Source organism: Pelodiscus sinensis, chromosome 5 (assembly GCF_052426305.1).
Source record: "Pelodiscus sinensis isolate ZL-2025 chromosome 5, ASM5242630v1, whole genome shotgun sequence".
In the NCBI taxonomy this organism is placed as follows: Eukaryota; Metazoa; Chordata; order Testudines; family Trionychidae; genus Pelodiscus; species Pelodiscus sinensis.
This window is the reverse complement of record NC_143056.1, coordinates 65,867,396-65,884,482: the sequence shown is the minus strand read 5'-3', so window position 1 is coordinate 65,884,482 and position 17,087 is coordinate 65,867,396. Positions and strand designations below refer to the sequence as shown.

General features: G+C 45.7%; 1 protein-coding gene across 2 annotated transcripts in view; it reads right to left on the bottom strand.

Moving 5' to 3' along the window:
* The window catches only part of SNAP23 (synaptosome associated protein 23), a 47,724-nt gene that overhangs the window by 15,303 nt on the left and 15,334 nt on the right, over nucleotides 1–17,087 (bottom strand). For both annotated transcript variants that reach the window (XM_006135398.5, XM_014579666.4), the window contains 2 exons: nucleotides 2,187–2,297; nucleotides 1,435–1,476 (listed from right to left, as the gene is read on the bottom strand). In XM_006135398.5, coding sequence (XP_006135460.3) covers nucleotides 1,435–1,476; nucleotides 2,187–2,243 — 99 coding nt within the window. In that variant the 5' untranslated portion in view covers nucleotides 2,244–2,297. The remainder of the gene's footprint in view (nucleotides 1–1,434; nucleotides 1,477–2,186; nucleotides 2,298–17,087) is intronic.

Sequence of the window (17,087 nt, the reverse complement as noted above, 5' to 3'; positions counted from 1 at the left end):
GGCATACCAAATTTGGTGATCCTAATTTTTACTGTTTAGGAACAGTTCTTAAACCAATGGACACGCACTCAAACTTTCAAAAATATATAATGGATGTCCCTACTGGAGATTCAAAGGAGGGAAAGTTTTATTAAATTAGAATTAGATGATGCAGTACCCCATAAGTCTTATCTCTCTCTGTTTCTAAGCACTATGTGCCACAGCACAAGGCATTCAAAACAGTCTCAATCAAATCTTCCTTTTCAAGATGCGTCTTTGCCATCTTTAGTGGTCCTCAACTCTAAGAGAAACTAAAGGCTCAAGTCTGCTGCTGCTAAGTGAATCACATCCACCCTGACTGTTAACAAGGGCCAATTCACTGATCCTAAATAACTTCCTTCACACACACACACACACACACACACACACACACACACACACACACACCCCCCTCTAATTTCCACTCCAATGCATCTGACTAAGTGGATTTTACCCATGAAAGCTTATGCCCAAATATATCAGTCTTTAAGATGCCATGGGACTTGTCATTGCTTTTGCAGATATAGACTCAGCTTCTGTGTTATGATATTTTGGTATATTTCTCAGAAGAGAAAGAAATATTAATTCAAGGAGAATACACGAGATGCCTCCTTAACAGCCTTTGCTAAAGAGGCCTCAGTTTGCTGATAATTTCCAATACCTAGTCAACTCCTGGCTGACAGCAGCAGTGAGGATGAGAAGTTCCAAGGCAGGTCAGACCTTCCCTTTGGGCATAGAAGCAAAGAAGAAGACATTCCATAAAGACCCAACACCCTACTCCTCAGGTAACTGGGCTGGTTACCAAGCAGTCATGGTTGGATACAAGTTTCAATTTTGGGAACAGATGTTCTGTTTCTTCATGACTTCAGATGGAATTATTACAGCTGGTCAGATAGAGACTGATATGTTAACATAGGATGGAATTGGGTGCGTCTATGTTGTCCTGCATCTGTAACATTACTTCACGTTTTAACTCTGGTCACAAGACACCAACTATTGATGACCTGTCAGACAACATGGAGGAGCAGGAGATTCAGCTGCAACTCACTACTAAGAACAGTTGTGTAAGAGTTTCTCATTAGATAACCAAATCTGTAATTTATCTCTAGATTTGGTATCCCTATAACTGGGATATTTTTAAAGCCCTCCTCTCCCAAGGCACACACATCTGCTAATTCTAGTTTTTCCAGTTACTATAGCATCAAAATGGTCTGAACTTGTTCAATTACCATTGATCTTTCAGTTTGAATAATTTTGTAATAGAAAGATTTCTATTTTTTTCCAGTTTGTTTACCGTGGCCATATGTTGTCAAATGTTCAGTTTCAGTCTTCTGTGTATAGTCACTTTACTAAATTTTTGGAAGTGCACCAATGTAGTGAGACAGTGTTAGAAGCTCACAGTAAACTCTTCCTTACCTCAACAGCCAAGCCAAGAATCCGCCTTGTGCTTTCCAAAGACTAGAAGGAGAGAAGATTTAACAATAGTTAAGCACTTTTTTGTAAGAAAATCAATAAGACTTTCAAACACAAAGACTCCAGTATAAAAGCTAGTGCGCAAAACTTCCGAAACCTGGAAAAACAGGATAAGCAACAATCTAAACCTATATAGAGTTACAATAATCTAGAATTCTTTTCCATTAGCCACCAAGCTTTTATTTATATTTCTCAGTACACATTAAGGTCAACAAAATAAAGTTGATACTTTAAGTGCTCCTTAGAGTAAACTGCTCCATGGTATCTCATCAACATCTACTATTGCTAGGACAAAAAGTTATTTAAAAAAAATGTAGGAGTATAGCTTCAAGACCCTAAATTTGAGTACCTGTCTGATTTTAAGATAGCAAGCATCCCAAAGATTGATTTCAATGGGTGTTACAGGTGCTTAGTACTTCTTAAATCAGGTAGGTGCCAATTTAGGAATGAAATTTTAGGTTCCTATTCTTATTAAAAAAAAAAAAAAAAAAAAAAAAAACAACACACTAGCCACTTGACTCCAGCAGCTACAAGTTGAAATCCTGGTAGAAATACAAAAGTTTGTGATATTCAGCTTTGCCCGTGCAGTCTTCCTCTTAGGCCCCTCCTACCATCTTATTCTTGATAAGTTTATACTATACTAGGATAACTTGTATATTAGGGTCCTTTAATAAAGCCTGGGGGAAAACGTTTACCTCATCAGTGACTTGGTGGGCCCTCAGTTGAATTTCTTCAGCTGATAGTTCAGCCATGATGAGAAGTTGCTTTAAAAAGGAGTTGATCAAAAGGAAATCAAGTCTAATCTCCTGTTTAAAAAAAAAAAAAAGTCAAAACAGAACATTAACCCATAATAAAAAGTTCTGGAGATTGTGAGCTTTAGTCTTACAGGCCGCTATAAAGGACACTCTTGAACGGAAGACAGTTGGAAGGCAATATGCTGTGCTCAAAGAATATACAGCTGGTCCCCGATTTACAAATGGGTTACGTTCCAAACACCTGGACATAAATGGATTTGTTTGCAAGTCGGAAATACATGGTTTTACATACAGCCGTGCTGTTTGTAAGTGCGGATGGTGCATTCATAAGTCGGGGACCAGCTTTAATGGGGTTAATGGGAGGTTGGTCGTAAGTGTGACTAGTCATGAGTCAATGCGTTCGTAAGTCAGGGACCAGCTGTAAAAGTATCCCTGCTTCCTTCTGCATAGTACAACACCTTTATAGCACTAGTGGTTATTTAACAGGGATATTCATGTTTGTTAGAAAGCCGAGATAAAAACCAACATTAAAATACTTGTATTTCTGCTACTGTTAAATCCTTGTCCTAGAAAAGGACATTTACATTTCATTAGAAAATTCTAGCTACTGGTCATTTCCTGAGTTCTTCCTACGCCAGAAAGTCTTAAAGTAAAAAGCTTCCTAAAGAACAGAGATTACTGATTTTGGATTCAGGGAAAACGTACCTAGTGGTCTGAAAGTACAGGTTTTACTTTTCAGCATGAAAAATGTATTGTTATTTTTAAGTAGATTTAGTTATATAAACATCCAGGTACGCACTGATTCTATTAATAGCATTTCCTGAAGTCAACTGAAAACTTAACTCTTTATAGTTACAATATTTGTAATAAACCCATTATAAACTTTCCTGAAACAGTTGCGTGCACAGCAGCAGACTGGCTTTTAATCCAACATGTACACTCACGTGACCATTCTGGTAACTGAATTTGCAATGGTCTGAGTTGACCCTTTGATCACTGCATCTTAAGACTTTTGCACACAAGTCTCAAAAATATCAAAAGTTTAGGAAAAAAACTGTTCTGGTTCTGAATTTGGGCTGCTTTTCAAGACTGTCAATTTGAATTTATTGAATGGCAGAAAAGCATCGAAGGCAAACTGCAGAATACAGGGATGTAATAGGATAGTCCAGTGTTTCCCAATTTTATTGGGCCACAGAACCCTTTTAAAAACTTGAAAGAATTTTGCAGAACCCCGAATAACAGTCTAATATATGGAGCTGAAAAAGTAGACCACAAATAAGTAAGGATAATAACAAACAAAATGCTAAACAAGGTCACAAGATCAACATTTAGTTTAACTGCACATATTTAAAGACACAAATCACATAATATTTATTTTTTAAATCATAAAATGTTATTGTAATGGAATTTTCTTGCAGAACCCTCATTCTTACTTTGTGGAACGGAAAACCATTTGGGAAACACTGGTGTAGTTGATTGACTGATAAGCTTTTGCTTATTGATTAATGCTATGAGCAAAGACTGATCAGTTAATGCTATAGACTACACACATTTCCCCCACCTTGCCAGTAAATTTTTTAGTAGGCTGGCCAGCAGCACAGCCAAATCCTAGCTTGTACCAGGTCTGGGACCTACCAGCTCTTCATTTAAAGTATATTAGGAGTCAAGCAGGCAACCCTGCTCAGTTGCAGCTCACACTGGGTCCAGGAGCTCACACTCCTGCTCCCAGACAGTGGCTGCTACTGCCCTGCACTGCTGCCTCTGTATCAGAGGCAATAGCGAAGGGCGACAGGCAGCCAGTCTGTGAGAGGAGCTGGTTTTTAAACTGGCTTCCCTCATGGACCAGCTTCCACCTCGCACAGGCAACAGCACAGTGTGGCAGGGGGACTACTTGGGAGCCCAGCTGGATTGAACTAGCTGCCAGCCCTGTCCCCAGGGACTATAGAATAGTTGAGTAACTGCTCAAATGGTCCTTATCTGCTTCTTTTAACTATCCAGTTTTTAGGTGCTTATAATTTTCCCTGTTACATACCAGCTCGGTTATCCCTTTGATATTTATATACCCACTGCTCCCTTTTGTCCCCCCCCCCCTTTATTTTGGTTCTGGACATACACCACTCTGGTCATCTAAAGAAGTGGGCTGAACCCACGAAAGCTCATTCCACCATCTACATGTTTTGTTAGTCTTAAAGTGCTACCAGACTATTTGTTGTTTAAGTTTATCCGATAAAAAAAACCAAAACAACTTAAGGATGTTAAGAGATTAGTAACAAATTTAGGTTTTGTCCAACTTTCTGGAAATATCTTTTCCATCCATGATGGAGTCATTTTTTCCCCTATTGCCTGAGGCATGTGTGAATGTACACCACCACCAGTAAAAACAAAAAAACCTAGCTCTGGGCATCAGCTGGGTGGCATTTGAGTCTGAGTGCCTGCAAAGTGCACAGCTTCACAGGGAACACTGGTGGCAACCCTCAGTCAGAATCTGATTGAAGTTTAGTCAGACAATCAACTCTAAAAGTGATTCCTTTCCATCTATTGCTTTATTTATCATGCTTAAGAAGCCAGTTTCAAATTTACATAGGTGTGCAATGGCTCAATACCAGAAAAAGCCATTATAACTAAGAGCAGCATTGGATGGTTTGACAGTAACAGCCTTCTAGCACTTGTTGGACAATCTTATTTCCTCTTTCAGCCAGGACAATTGAGAAATGACTGTTTACAGCTCTCAACACTGAAACATCAAGTTCCTCAATATTAATCTACAGTATCGACATGCAGAGTTTTAGACAGAATGCAAATATGTACATTCACTGGGCGTAGGGAAAGGAGGAAAGGCTAATAATTATTCCACAATAAGAACAAAAATTTAAACCTGAGCCAGTATAAATACGAACCAATGACACTCAATTTGAAGTCATCTGTACAAGATCATGTTTTTCTTTTTGTAAGGCTATGTCTACGCTGCTGTGTCCAGGGAACACGTCTGCTCTTCTGAATTTTTCAGAAGAGCAGATGCACTTTTTTGGCATCCTGTAAACCTTGTTTTACGAGGAAGGGATGTTTCAAAAAAGGTTCACCCCACCTCCCGACATTTGGCCCAATATAGACAGGCCAAATCTCGGAAAAGTCTCTTCTGGGAAAAGCTATGCAAATTGCAAACCACAGTTTGCATAGCTTTTTCCACTTTTTTCAGAAGAACAGTGAAGTGTAGACATAGCCTAAAAGGCATTCCTGACTTGTAGAGAAGGATTACACTTTGTACTACAGTTGGCGGGGCGGGGCTTCCCCCTAAGAAATAGTAAATTTGCTAACAATGCATTTTTCAAGGCATCACAACTATTCATGAATTTGCCAAATCCTATAGATATTTTGGCAGAACAAATTTGAAAGTCAAAATGTTCTTATTTCAACTCTTTGAAAGAAAGTGTTTCAAGCATTTCACTTTGACAAGGTGTTTCATTTAGAAATGTAGCTAAATCTCAAAATAAAAAAAATGAGTAGATTTCCAGTGTTCAAACACCTATATGAAAACAGTTTCAATTAAACCAATCATTTTTGTTTTGCCCAAAGTGGGTGAGGGGAGGTAGTATTTTCCTTTTTGGTGAGGAAAAAACGGGGAGTCAATTTTAGTTCAAAGTGCATACATTTCTTCTAGAGGAATTTCTGGTTCAGTCCCTGAACTGGGGGTGGGGGATAATTATTCACTCAGTTTGTATACCCTTACCAGACAAGCTGCTTTCAGGATTTCTCAGACTTTGAGATGTTTTTGTGTTGAGTGTCATCTCATGTAACTATTCAAAAGCAGAGAATTCCCAAGGGAGAGTGCAGTTGTTCTAGCAGAAAACTTATTCCCATGTAGCAATTTTTTTCCTCATTATGACTAATGGCATTTTTAAAATACGTCTTCTACAGCGTAAACATTGGAGTTACATTTAAAGTCACAAGGTAACAAATGCCTCATTTGAATGTTCACCCACACAACTCCAGACATGTCTTTTACCATAAGAGAGAACCGCAAAAGACATGTACTAATTTATAGAGAAACTAGTATTGCTGGCTGCAAATCCTTTCTAAACAAAGTTTGGAAAAAACAAACAAACCACCACACACACAGTGAACAAAATTATAGATCTTTACACTTGTTTCTTAGGCTGAAAGGAACCCCCCGCCTCAACCGTTTGAAGCCAACCTAGGCATATGCTAGTTTATAAGCATTTCCATTATAGTGAACTAGAACAGAACACACAAATGTTAGTTCCTTAAATGGCTTTATAATGAAGTATGTTTTAAGGAGCGTTTCACAAGAAGCTAGTCTAGGAATTCATTTTAGATCATTGTGATAGCTTTAAAGAGACCATCTGCATAACCCAAAAGTTTACTGTGTACATGAGATCATCCCTGACATTTTATCAGAGTGATGTGGGGAATAAAACTATGTTCCATCAGCTGAGAAAGCATATTATTCAGAAAGCCATACAGAAAGTTTCTTAATCCTAGAAATAGGAGGCTATACAGTATCTCAATTGATTTATTTTTCAAGTGTCAAATTATTTCCAAAAGCATTCGGTGTCAAAAAATTAAAACTTCTACAAATTACAGAGTCATGCCAATTTCAATTTTGCTAATTTACTTCAAAATACTGGACAAAAAATGCCCAGAGAGTTAAAGAAATGCTATGATAACCCAATTCCTGTTTGTCTACTCTTTCCCCACCCCCCGCCCTGCAGAGTCCAGACATCTGCATCTCCTCCCCACCTGAGTTCAGCCATGCCCCCCAGATTGGACACCTGCTCCCTCCCACCTCCAGAGTCCAGGGATCCAGGAAGAGCCACACCCTCCCCTCCCCCACCCTGATATCAGCCTGATGCTTGGTCTCACTTGCATGGAGTTTTCTGTGCACTGCCCTCTCCTTCCCTCAAAGCATGTTGGTAACTGCATTTGCCAGGCACCCTCTAACTATCCTCTCCCAGAAGTACTTTTACATGTCAGCTGGGCTCTTGGGGAAAAGGGGGAGGGGAGAGAAGAGACGGGCAGCAGTCCCTTGTGGCCAACAGCACTGCAGTCCACTTCTGGGTGGGTGGGGAAATTCTGTACACATTAAACTTCTGCATTGCACAGCGGTACAGCATTCTCCCAAGAGTATCACATGCTTGGTCAACCACAGATCTCATCACAGCAGGCAAAACATAGCTGGCACTTTCCTTATTGTTTAAGGACCACATACCATAGTTAGTGGAAGCTAGACCATCGCTCCCAGGGGGCAAGTTTGGCTCTCTTACCATAAGGGACAAATTGAAATGTGTTAACAGAATGCTCACTTACAGGTTAGAGTTAACTTCTGTAACTGAACTAAAAGTAAAGTCCTAATAAGGTTCAGTCTGCTAGAACCAATCAGGTTGCTATGTTTATGTCCTAACATACCGGGCCCTTAAGCTTACTCCTAAACTTCTTGGTCTGAGTAGGCTATGGCATAGTCTTTCCTTCACATTTCTGGCAAACGTCTGGTCACAGGCTTGGTCCTTCCTTGACAAACAATTATTGTGACCCACCTAGCTTAGACCCTCAGGACCAATGCTAGTCCAGACTCCCCAGTAGCTTAAGCACACCCTCTCCCAGAGTTCCAATCTTGTGGGTTCTCAGAGTTTACTCTTCCGGGATACAGGACAAAGCAGACTTTTTATGCCAGTTTACTTAACTTGTTTGGTTAGTCAAGCAGTTAGTGGATGCCCAATAATAATCTATTTTATGAGCTGCTTATCTTCCAGTTTCCACAATGTAATAATTGCTTTTCCTCTTTTTTTGGGGGGGGGGGGAGGGGAGGAAGGAGCAGGGGGAAACTACAGACACATCAGTTTGTTACCACAGGCTCTCACCACCAATCCAAACCACTGTTTCTCAGAACACTTACTCTGAACATTGGAATGATTAATCCTTATGAGGTCAGGCAAGCCTTTCTAAATCCATAAGCACATCAGGTGTATACATGTAAGCACAAAGATTTCCCAAGGAATTCATTTACATCCATCATAAGGCTTTATGCTTACCAGATCCATGAAATCTGGTACTATTTATCCTGTAACAGTTGAAGCCATCAACTAGGGTATCGCTCCACTGCACACTCCCTATAGCATCAGAGTGACTAGACTGCATGCCCCCACCATCCATGCAATGTAGACAACGGAGGTACTGCTTAGGTGAATAAGACACCCAATGGGTTCTGGCAGATGTGAATATGGATCTTGACACAAAACAGTGCCTCCCAGTGTTAGTAAGCATCCTTCAAATCTTGAGACGATGGGTATATAACCCAGAGAAAGAATTTAGTAGGTTGTATGGCAGCCATGAACATGGGTACAGAGACCCACATGAGACACTATCTTTGCCTTATCTGTCACATTTAAAGGTAATGTTTCGGCCCTCTACAGACTGCCTTCTGCATGCTTTCTCTTCTGCTAAGCTGGACTGCTTCTCTTGTTAAGCTCTCATTTCCAAAGGCTGTGGTCTTGAGTGTGAGCTCCCCATTTGTCAACATTCATGTCCATTTCTTCAAAGTCTCGCTTGCATGCTTATTTGAAATGCAATTGTGTGTGTCCTTTGAGTCTTTCCATATGCCAATTTGCTGTAGAGGAAGTAGTTTGGGATACACCCATCATTCATTTGGTACACTTGCCCAAGCAGAGGCACCTTTGTTTCACGAGTGTTTGCATGCTGAGTATGCTGATCGGTTTGAGCACCTCAACCTCAATGTTTGTGACTTGGTCCCTGCAGGAGATTTCCTATGTTTCCTTTGGATTTTTGCAAACAGCTGAGCATAAGACCCATGTCTCACTCCTAAAGTGTGCTGATCTCTCAAAGTGCACAGAGCCCATGGTCAGCTGGGGAGTCCTCAGCTGACCCCAGCTCAGCGTGGCATTGCCACATACAGCCCAGGGTCAGCAGGGGACTCTGGGTCTCCCACTGACCCCAGGCTCCACGCAAGCACGTCTGCTTTGAAATGCACAAGAGCCCTCACGGGACTCTTGTACATTTCAAAGCTGGCACGCCGCATGCAGCCCAGGGCCAGCGGGACTTCCTGCTCGCCCTGGGCTGTGCACGGAGTTTCAACTTTGAAATGCACAAGAGCCCCCACTGGTCCTCTTGTACATTTCAAACAAGGAATGAGGAAGTGCATATTGACTAGCTGAGTAGTCAATGGAAATTCCATCCGCCACTCGACTAGTAAATTAATCAATATTTAACATCCTTAACACACTGAGGTGAGTGAGACAGAGTCTTCTCTGTTTCTGAGGTGGAACCCATGTCACTGAGGAGTTTCCTCCCCCCACACATATTTGGGAGCCAGGTCACTGAGGAGTGGGTTTTTTTGGTGCTCCTCACTTGTGTGGCCCCTGACTTCTCTGTAGGTCAGTGGTCCCCCAACCCAAAAAAGTTCCCCTGCATGAAAACCTGAGTTGGACACCTTGGGAAGGGGAGGTTGTAACTCTGAACAAGACGTTCTGAGATGCACCTCAGCACAGGAGCTCAGAGCTGTGCCTGCGAACTTCAGCATCTTCGTGTCCTACCTGTAAATGGCTGCCTGGTGATCGGGCATGTGCAGGCAGCTGGTTTGAGGCCCCTGGCTGCAAGGGAAATAAGTCAGACACCCTGGGACATGGCAGCATCAGTAGTTATACCAGGGGTGGGCAATATTTTTTTAGGGGGGGCCACTACACCAATGTGATAGTGGTTGTGGGCCAGCCTGGAAGGGGAAGGACCTTAGGCGTAAGGGACGGTTCCCTCTAGGCACTGTGTGCAGCGGGAAGCCATTTCACATTGTCCTCTGTGGGGTGTGGGTCCATCAGACATCTCCCTCCCTGCTGCCCCGCCCAACCAGTGGACATGACACTTAGAGGGAACTGTCAGCCATTTTGAACAGCTGATGCCATGTACCTTTGGTGCCATGTACCCTGACAGGTGAGACGACTTTGCATGCTCCCCTGCCCCTAGGCCTTAACTGGCCTGGGGGCAGGGCGGTAGCAGGATGGGCTATAGGACGGATCAAATGGCTTGGAAGAATGGATCCGGCTCACAGTGCCCACCCCCAGGTTATACAATGTGGGTTGTGCCCTTTAGAATTGAGCTGCTCCTCCAAAGTGCAGTGTGCAGGCAAGAGTTTGGTCTCCAATAGCAAACACTCTAGGCCAAGTTCCAGTAGGAGCTTGGTGTTTTTTACCAGGGAGGGAAAATGCATTTATAGGAAAACCACAGACCCCAGCAAGTAGGGATGGGGAGGAGACAGGCAGTGCAGATGTACCGTATATACCAGCGTACAAGACGACTTTTGATGTTAAAAAACATCCCCCAAAAATCGGGGGTCGTCTTATACTCCGGTTATACAGGTGGCGGGGCAGCCCAGGCACGCCTGGGATGCCCCGCCGCCGGCTTCTCCCGAGGCTTTGCAAAGCCGCGGAGGGGCTCCGGCGGCGGGGCAGCCCAGGTGCGCCGGGGCTGTCCCGCTGCCGGGGCGTCCTCAGAGGCTTTGCTCCCGGTGTCCCTGGTCTGCTGGAGACGGTCCCCAGCAGACCAGAGGCACCGGGAGCAAAGCCGAAGCGGCGGCGGGGTGCCGCGCTTCTGAGGCTTTGCTCTGACAAAGCCTCAGAGGCGCGGGACCCCGCCGCCGCTGTGGCTTTGCTCCCGGTGCCTCTGGTCTGCTGGGGACCGTCTCCAGCAGACCAGGGACACCGGGAGCAAAGGAGGCGGGGGGCGCTGGGGTATAAGACGAAACCCTATCTTTTACCTAAAAAATTAGGGGGTCGTCTTATACGCCCAGTCGCTTTATACGCCAGAAAATACGGTATCTACATTTAAGACGCAATACAGGCATAGTTCAGTATTTGTTGTTGGTCTCTGCTGCTGCCTGATTGAACACTGTGTGGCACTGGAAGTAAGCTGTCAGTAACTCTGGTGTTCATATTTTTGAACTATAGTACCGGTTTCATACTTAGAAGTAAATTTCAACAGCAAAATGACATGCGTTAATAGATCAGAGGTGAAAGTAACAAGTCTGTCATATTACATCACGAGGTTCAGGGCAGAGGGGCTCAGGGTAGGAGGTGGGGACATCTCTGGGCTGGGGCAGTCTCAGACTGTTACCCTGCCCTGTGTTGCTCCTATTTCCAGCCAAATGGGAGCTGTGGAGGGTGTGCCTGCAGTCAAGGCAGTGCCCAAAGACACCTCCCCCCCTCCCACACACCACTCCCTTTCCCCCAGAAGCTATGCACGGCAGGGACAGCATAGGGACAGCAGAAGCCCAGCTGGGAGCATGCCTCCATGTAAATCACCCTCAGCTGGCTACTTCCTTACTGGTACAGTGTAGCAGGGTGCATTAATCTACTTCAGTAATCAAACTTCCTGGCTTGCAGCCCTCTATGCTCAACGCAAACCTTTCATGGACCACCAACCAACCAACCATGATGACAAAATGCCTTTGCTGAGCTCTAAAGTCCTTAAATGCTATATTGTTCATGTTAGGCTACTGGAGCACAAAAACTTAAATATGGTGCTAAAACAAAGGGGTATGTATATAAGTGGTAAAAAAGGCATCAAAATAGATTAAGCACTTCAACTTTATCATGTTAGTTTACCGAACTTCAGTAAATATTAATCTATGTCCAAAACAAAAGATTTTCACATTGTCTTTATGACAGGGATGGGGAACCATTTTTGGGTCGGGGCCACTAAACCATGGGGGGAAGGGAGGGGGAATCATTCAGGGCCACACAAGCGGCAAAACCCTCAACCCACACCTAGTGTGGCCCCCAACTGAAACACCTCACTCTCCTAGAAAGACATCCACATTCAAGATTTGTGCTTTTAGAACTGGAATGCCACCTTTTCTACAGGCTTGATTCAGCACCAATATGCCACCAGATTCCAGGCCTGCTGATTTTTCAGAACTTCTGGGGGGTCTCATGCAGAAGGAACACGTGCTTTTCTATGCATCTATTTCCTAGTTTAGAAAGAAGTTGAAAACAGAATAAAGCAGATTCTGCTGATGGTTGTGAATCCCAAATTAAATAGCGGTTCCTAAGTTTGCCTTGGGGGGAGAAAAAAAAAGTAAAAAGGAAGTTAGAGGCACTGTCCCAGATCCTGTATATAATAGCATGGCCTCTCACACCAATGCCAAGCATTTCTGACTTCAAGAAGCTCTGCACTGGCACTCCTAAGCCTTGAAGTAAATATAGATGCTAAAATATTTCTAGGAACATCAATTTCACTCTATTTGGCCAATTGAGCTAAAATAGTCTGTCACTTTTTTTAATATACTAGGGATGTTAAATATCAGTTAACTGAATAGTTAAGTAACCTCATGAATTCTTATCGGTTATTCAACTACTTTAATACACGGGGCCGGCAACCAGTGCACTCCAGCCCCACTCCCGAGGAGCCCCCTGCCACTCCTTGCTGCTGCCTCTGTACCCCAAATCTTGATGTAAAGATTTCAGGTTAGAGAAGTGACCATTTACTCTAGTTTAAACCGACAAGTGACCTGTACCCCATGCTGCAGAGGAAGAAAAAAAAAAACCAAACACAAAGTGTGAGGATCTTTACCAATATGACCCAGGGGAAAATTACTTCCCAACCCCAAATATGGTTATTAGTTGGACCTTGAGCATTTGGCCAAGAGCTACTAGCCAAACAGCTGGGAATAAAGTTTCCTAACGCAAAGTTCTCTCCAGCCAGTGTCCCTTCACCAACCACTGGAGATATTTGCTGGCACTAGTCACAGACCAGCTACATGCCATTGTAGACTCTCTCTCTGTATAAACTTATCTAGCTCAGCGTTCAAAATTGTTAGGTTCTTCCCTCCCTCTTCCCCCCATATTCATTAAAGCAGTGTTTTCCAATTGGTGCTCCGGGGAAACCTGGGGTTCCGCAAAGCAAAACTAGGGGTTCCGCGAGGAGCCGGCACTCCCCCGCCCCCTCAGAGAGAGAGCCGGCTAGCCAGCAGAGACATGGGTGGCGAGTTGTATGGGCTCGTAGTGCCCATGCTCCACCAATATTTGGAGCTGGAGCAGGCCCCCCCCCCCCTCACGTGCATCATCCCACCCCAGCCCAGAGCATCTCTCACCCAGCCCCGTCCCTGGCCTGTCCCTGCCGTGTGCAACCTTCACTGAGCTCCCCCTTGCTGGCTGCTGCTGCCTTGCACGGCGTGCTCAAACCAGTGGGTGGGGAGACGCCAGGGCGTGACGTAATGTCACGGCCCAGGATTTTAAAACTGCTGGGCTTTGCGTTGCACCGTGCAACTGAGTTGTGGGTTCAGAGTCTGTGGACGGAGCACAGACTCCAGCCCCGCAAAGTGGAAGGCAGAAGGTAGGGGAAGGGGAAGGGCTGGGAGAAGAAGGGGCTTGTGCAGAGGGGGAGGGAAGAGAGGGGAAGGAACCAGAGGGACAGGGTAGAGGAGAGACAAATGCCAGGATGGGGTGGGCATGAGGAAGGCCGGGATGGAGCAAGTCATGTGTGAGGGCACAGAGGGGTATGAACGGGGGCAGAGGGTGGTGAGGGGGTGGGCATCAAGCAAAGAGGGCAAAGGAGGTAGGGGTAGTGAGGGAAGGGGGAGGCACCAGGAGGGTGCAGGAGTAAGAGAAGGTGCAAGTGCCAGGGGATTCTGGGGGTGAAGCAGAAGAGCAGACACCTGCAGGGGAGGGGCCAGCACCAGAGGAGAGATGCAGGGCAGGTTTGTACAGGGAAGTGTTAGAAGAGGGGATGAGGAGAGGTAGCTCACATGATCAGAGGAGAGGAGAGAAGGGCTGGTGGAGGGGGGCAGGTCTCAGGAAGGCTGAGGGCAGTGAGAAGGGCAGGAGTCAGGACAGCAGAGAAGGGTGCGGGGTTGGAGGGCAGCAGGCACCAGGGGAGCTGATGGAGTAAGGGGAGGAGACATGGCAGCAGAGAGAAAAGGTAAAAAGTTTTAAAAATATTTATTAATAACTTGGGTGCCACAGTGGCACATACAAACAAGCCACATGAACTCAGTACTTGCAAGCTGTGCTTTTGCACAAGGGCATTTATGGCAGTGTGGATGCTCTCTTGCCCAAGGAAGTGTCAATGGCCATTTTAGCCATAGGGCTTTCTTGCGCAAGAAATTCACGTTGCCTGTCCACACTGGCCTCTTGCACAAGAACAGTTGCGCAAAAGGACTTATTCCTGAGCGGGAGCATAATAGTTCTTGCTCAAGAAGCCCTGATTTCATACATGAGAACGTTTGTGTACTTGCGCAAGAACATGCGGCCAGTGTAGACAGGAAGCAAGTTTTTGCGCAAGAACAGCTGCTTTGGCGCAAGATCGCACCAGTGTAGACACAGCCAAGGGGAGGGTGGGAGGGAGGCAAGGGCAGGGAATCAGCGCTGGCTCAGCATGTCTGCATGGTTTGGGGGAAGGTGCAGGGAAATTGAGCTCAGCTGGGTTGCAGAGTGGGGAGGTCCGGGGGAGCTGGGCTTGGCTGCAGGGTGGGAGTGTGTGTGGGGAGCTCAGAGCAGCTGCAGGAGGAGGAAAGTGCTGGGAACCGGGGCTAGACTCAAGGAGAAGAAGGGGCAGGAAATCGGTACTTGGCTCAGCAGTTTTGCGGGGCTTAGGAGAGTTGCAGGGAAACAGGGCTCACCTGTGCTGTGGGGGAGGCATGCAGGGAACCAGTGCAGGGCTCAGCTGGGCTGAGGTAGATGTGGGAGGGCATACGGAACAGATGGGCAGCTCAGCTGGGCTGTGAGGGGCTGCAGGGAACTGGTGCTGCACTCCCTTGGATTGTGGGGGATGGTTTTGAGGGAAGTGCAGGGAACCAGCAGGGGTGGGCAGCTCAGTTGGGTTGCAGGGGATAGAGGTGCAAAGAAGCCTAGTTGGGGGGGGAGGAAACCAGGAGCCCTGAAATGACCTCCCCTGGTCCAAAAATCCCTCATCTGGGACCAGTCAGGTCCAGAGGGTGTCAGATCAGGGAGGTTCAACTCCTACCCAAGTCCCCTCCTTGTCCGGGCCCCAGCACCTTGCCTCACACCCCAGTACTCAGCACCACCCTGGCCCTGGTTCCTGCACCCTGCCAGTCACCCTAGTGCCCAGCAGGACCATGTCCCTGACCCCAGCACCCTTCCACATACCTGCTCCAGAACCTTGCCCCAGCACCCTGCCACCTGAGCCAGCATCCTTCCACCCAGCAACACCCACTCCCCAGCCCCAGCACCCACTTTCACTCTGTCCCCTGCCCCCACCAGCACATTTGGGACCACATTAGTGAGGTTGGGGGGTTTTTGGAGGGTTGTTGGGTTTTTTGCATCTCACTTGTGTCACCCCAACTGACTCAAAACAGGTTCCTCACCCCTCTCATAAAGACAATGTTAAAACCTTTTGAGTTTGACATATTTTATTTAAAAATGAAGCCTGGCCAACAAGCCCCCAGATGGGTTCAAACCCCCATCTCACTGCAGCATCATAACACCCCTGCACCACCATAACACCCCTGCACCACCATAACACCCCTGCACCACCTGACCCCAAATCTGAGCCTATCATACACTGGAACCCCTGTCCTGAGCCTCTTACATCCCCAAACTCCTGCATCCCCACATCCTCAGTCTTCTGCCACAACACTCCTGCATCATCCACACATCACTAATCTGTGTCCAGAGCCCATCATATGCACAAACTTCTTGCCCGGAGTCCCTCACATATCCAGCCCAAACTCCTGCACCCTCACATCCACAAGCCCTGGCTTGCTCAGCACCCCAACCTTCCACCTGAGCCCAATACTCCCGAGCCTGGAGACCCCTCCCCGAACCAACATCCCCTTCTCCTGCATCCAAATTCCCTCCCAGAGCTTGTATTCTCACCCCTTCCCACACCCACATCCTTCATTCCCACCCCACACCTCCTGTCTCAACCTAGTGCGAGTGTATAAGGGCTGGGGATAGTAAGTGATGGAGAGGTGGGGAACAGAGCAAATGAGGCCTCAAGGAAGGGGGGGGGGAGTCTCGGGGAAGGAATGTGATTTTCATGCATTGGTGGGGATTTTCCCTCTCAGCCCCCCCCCCCCCCCCCCCCCCCCCCCCCCCCCCCTTTTTTTGGTTGACAAACCTAGGGGTTCCTTGAAATTCTGAAAAGCTGAAAAGGGTTCCTTGGCCAAATAAAATTGGGAAACACTGCATTAAAGGACTGACATTCTGAAACAGCCTTCCAAGGAGATTAGAAATCGTCATCTAATTCAAGCCTCAACTTGTTGAGGGCTAATTTATATCCATTTGTTGCTGCATCCAAACTGGTGCTTAGCTTAAAATAACTCCTCTCCCTCTTGGTTATTTATCCCTCTGATGTATTTGAGAACAACTGTATCTCCCCTCAGTCTTTTCAGGAAAAGTAAACAAGCCAAGTTCTGAATTCTCTCGTAAGGCGAGTTTTGCATTCCTAGTAGCCCTTCTCCGAACACTGTAGAAATACTTAACCTTGCTTAAACAAAAAAACCCTATTTATTCCTCTTGAAACGGAAGAAGATTTCAGCTGTCTCCACTGGAAGTTATCAGCCAGATACTTGAATATAAATTAGAAAACAGGGAGTTACTCTTCAAATATTGACTTGGAACAATAAACTCAACTCTCCACAGGCAAACGGAACATACATGGAAAGTAATGTATTACCACCAGCAGCCATGGTAAATTCTATGGCCTGCAAAAATTTACAAGAGACTGAATTCTAGTGTCAAAAGAGAATAAAAAAAAACAAGTTCTAAACTAGGTGTGGACAAGATACCTCTGACGGGCTGGATCCAACCCACCAAGCCACCAGATTCAGCCCACAGACCACCATGCTTAGACACCCAG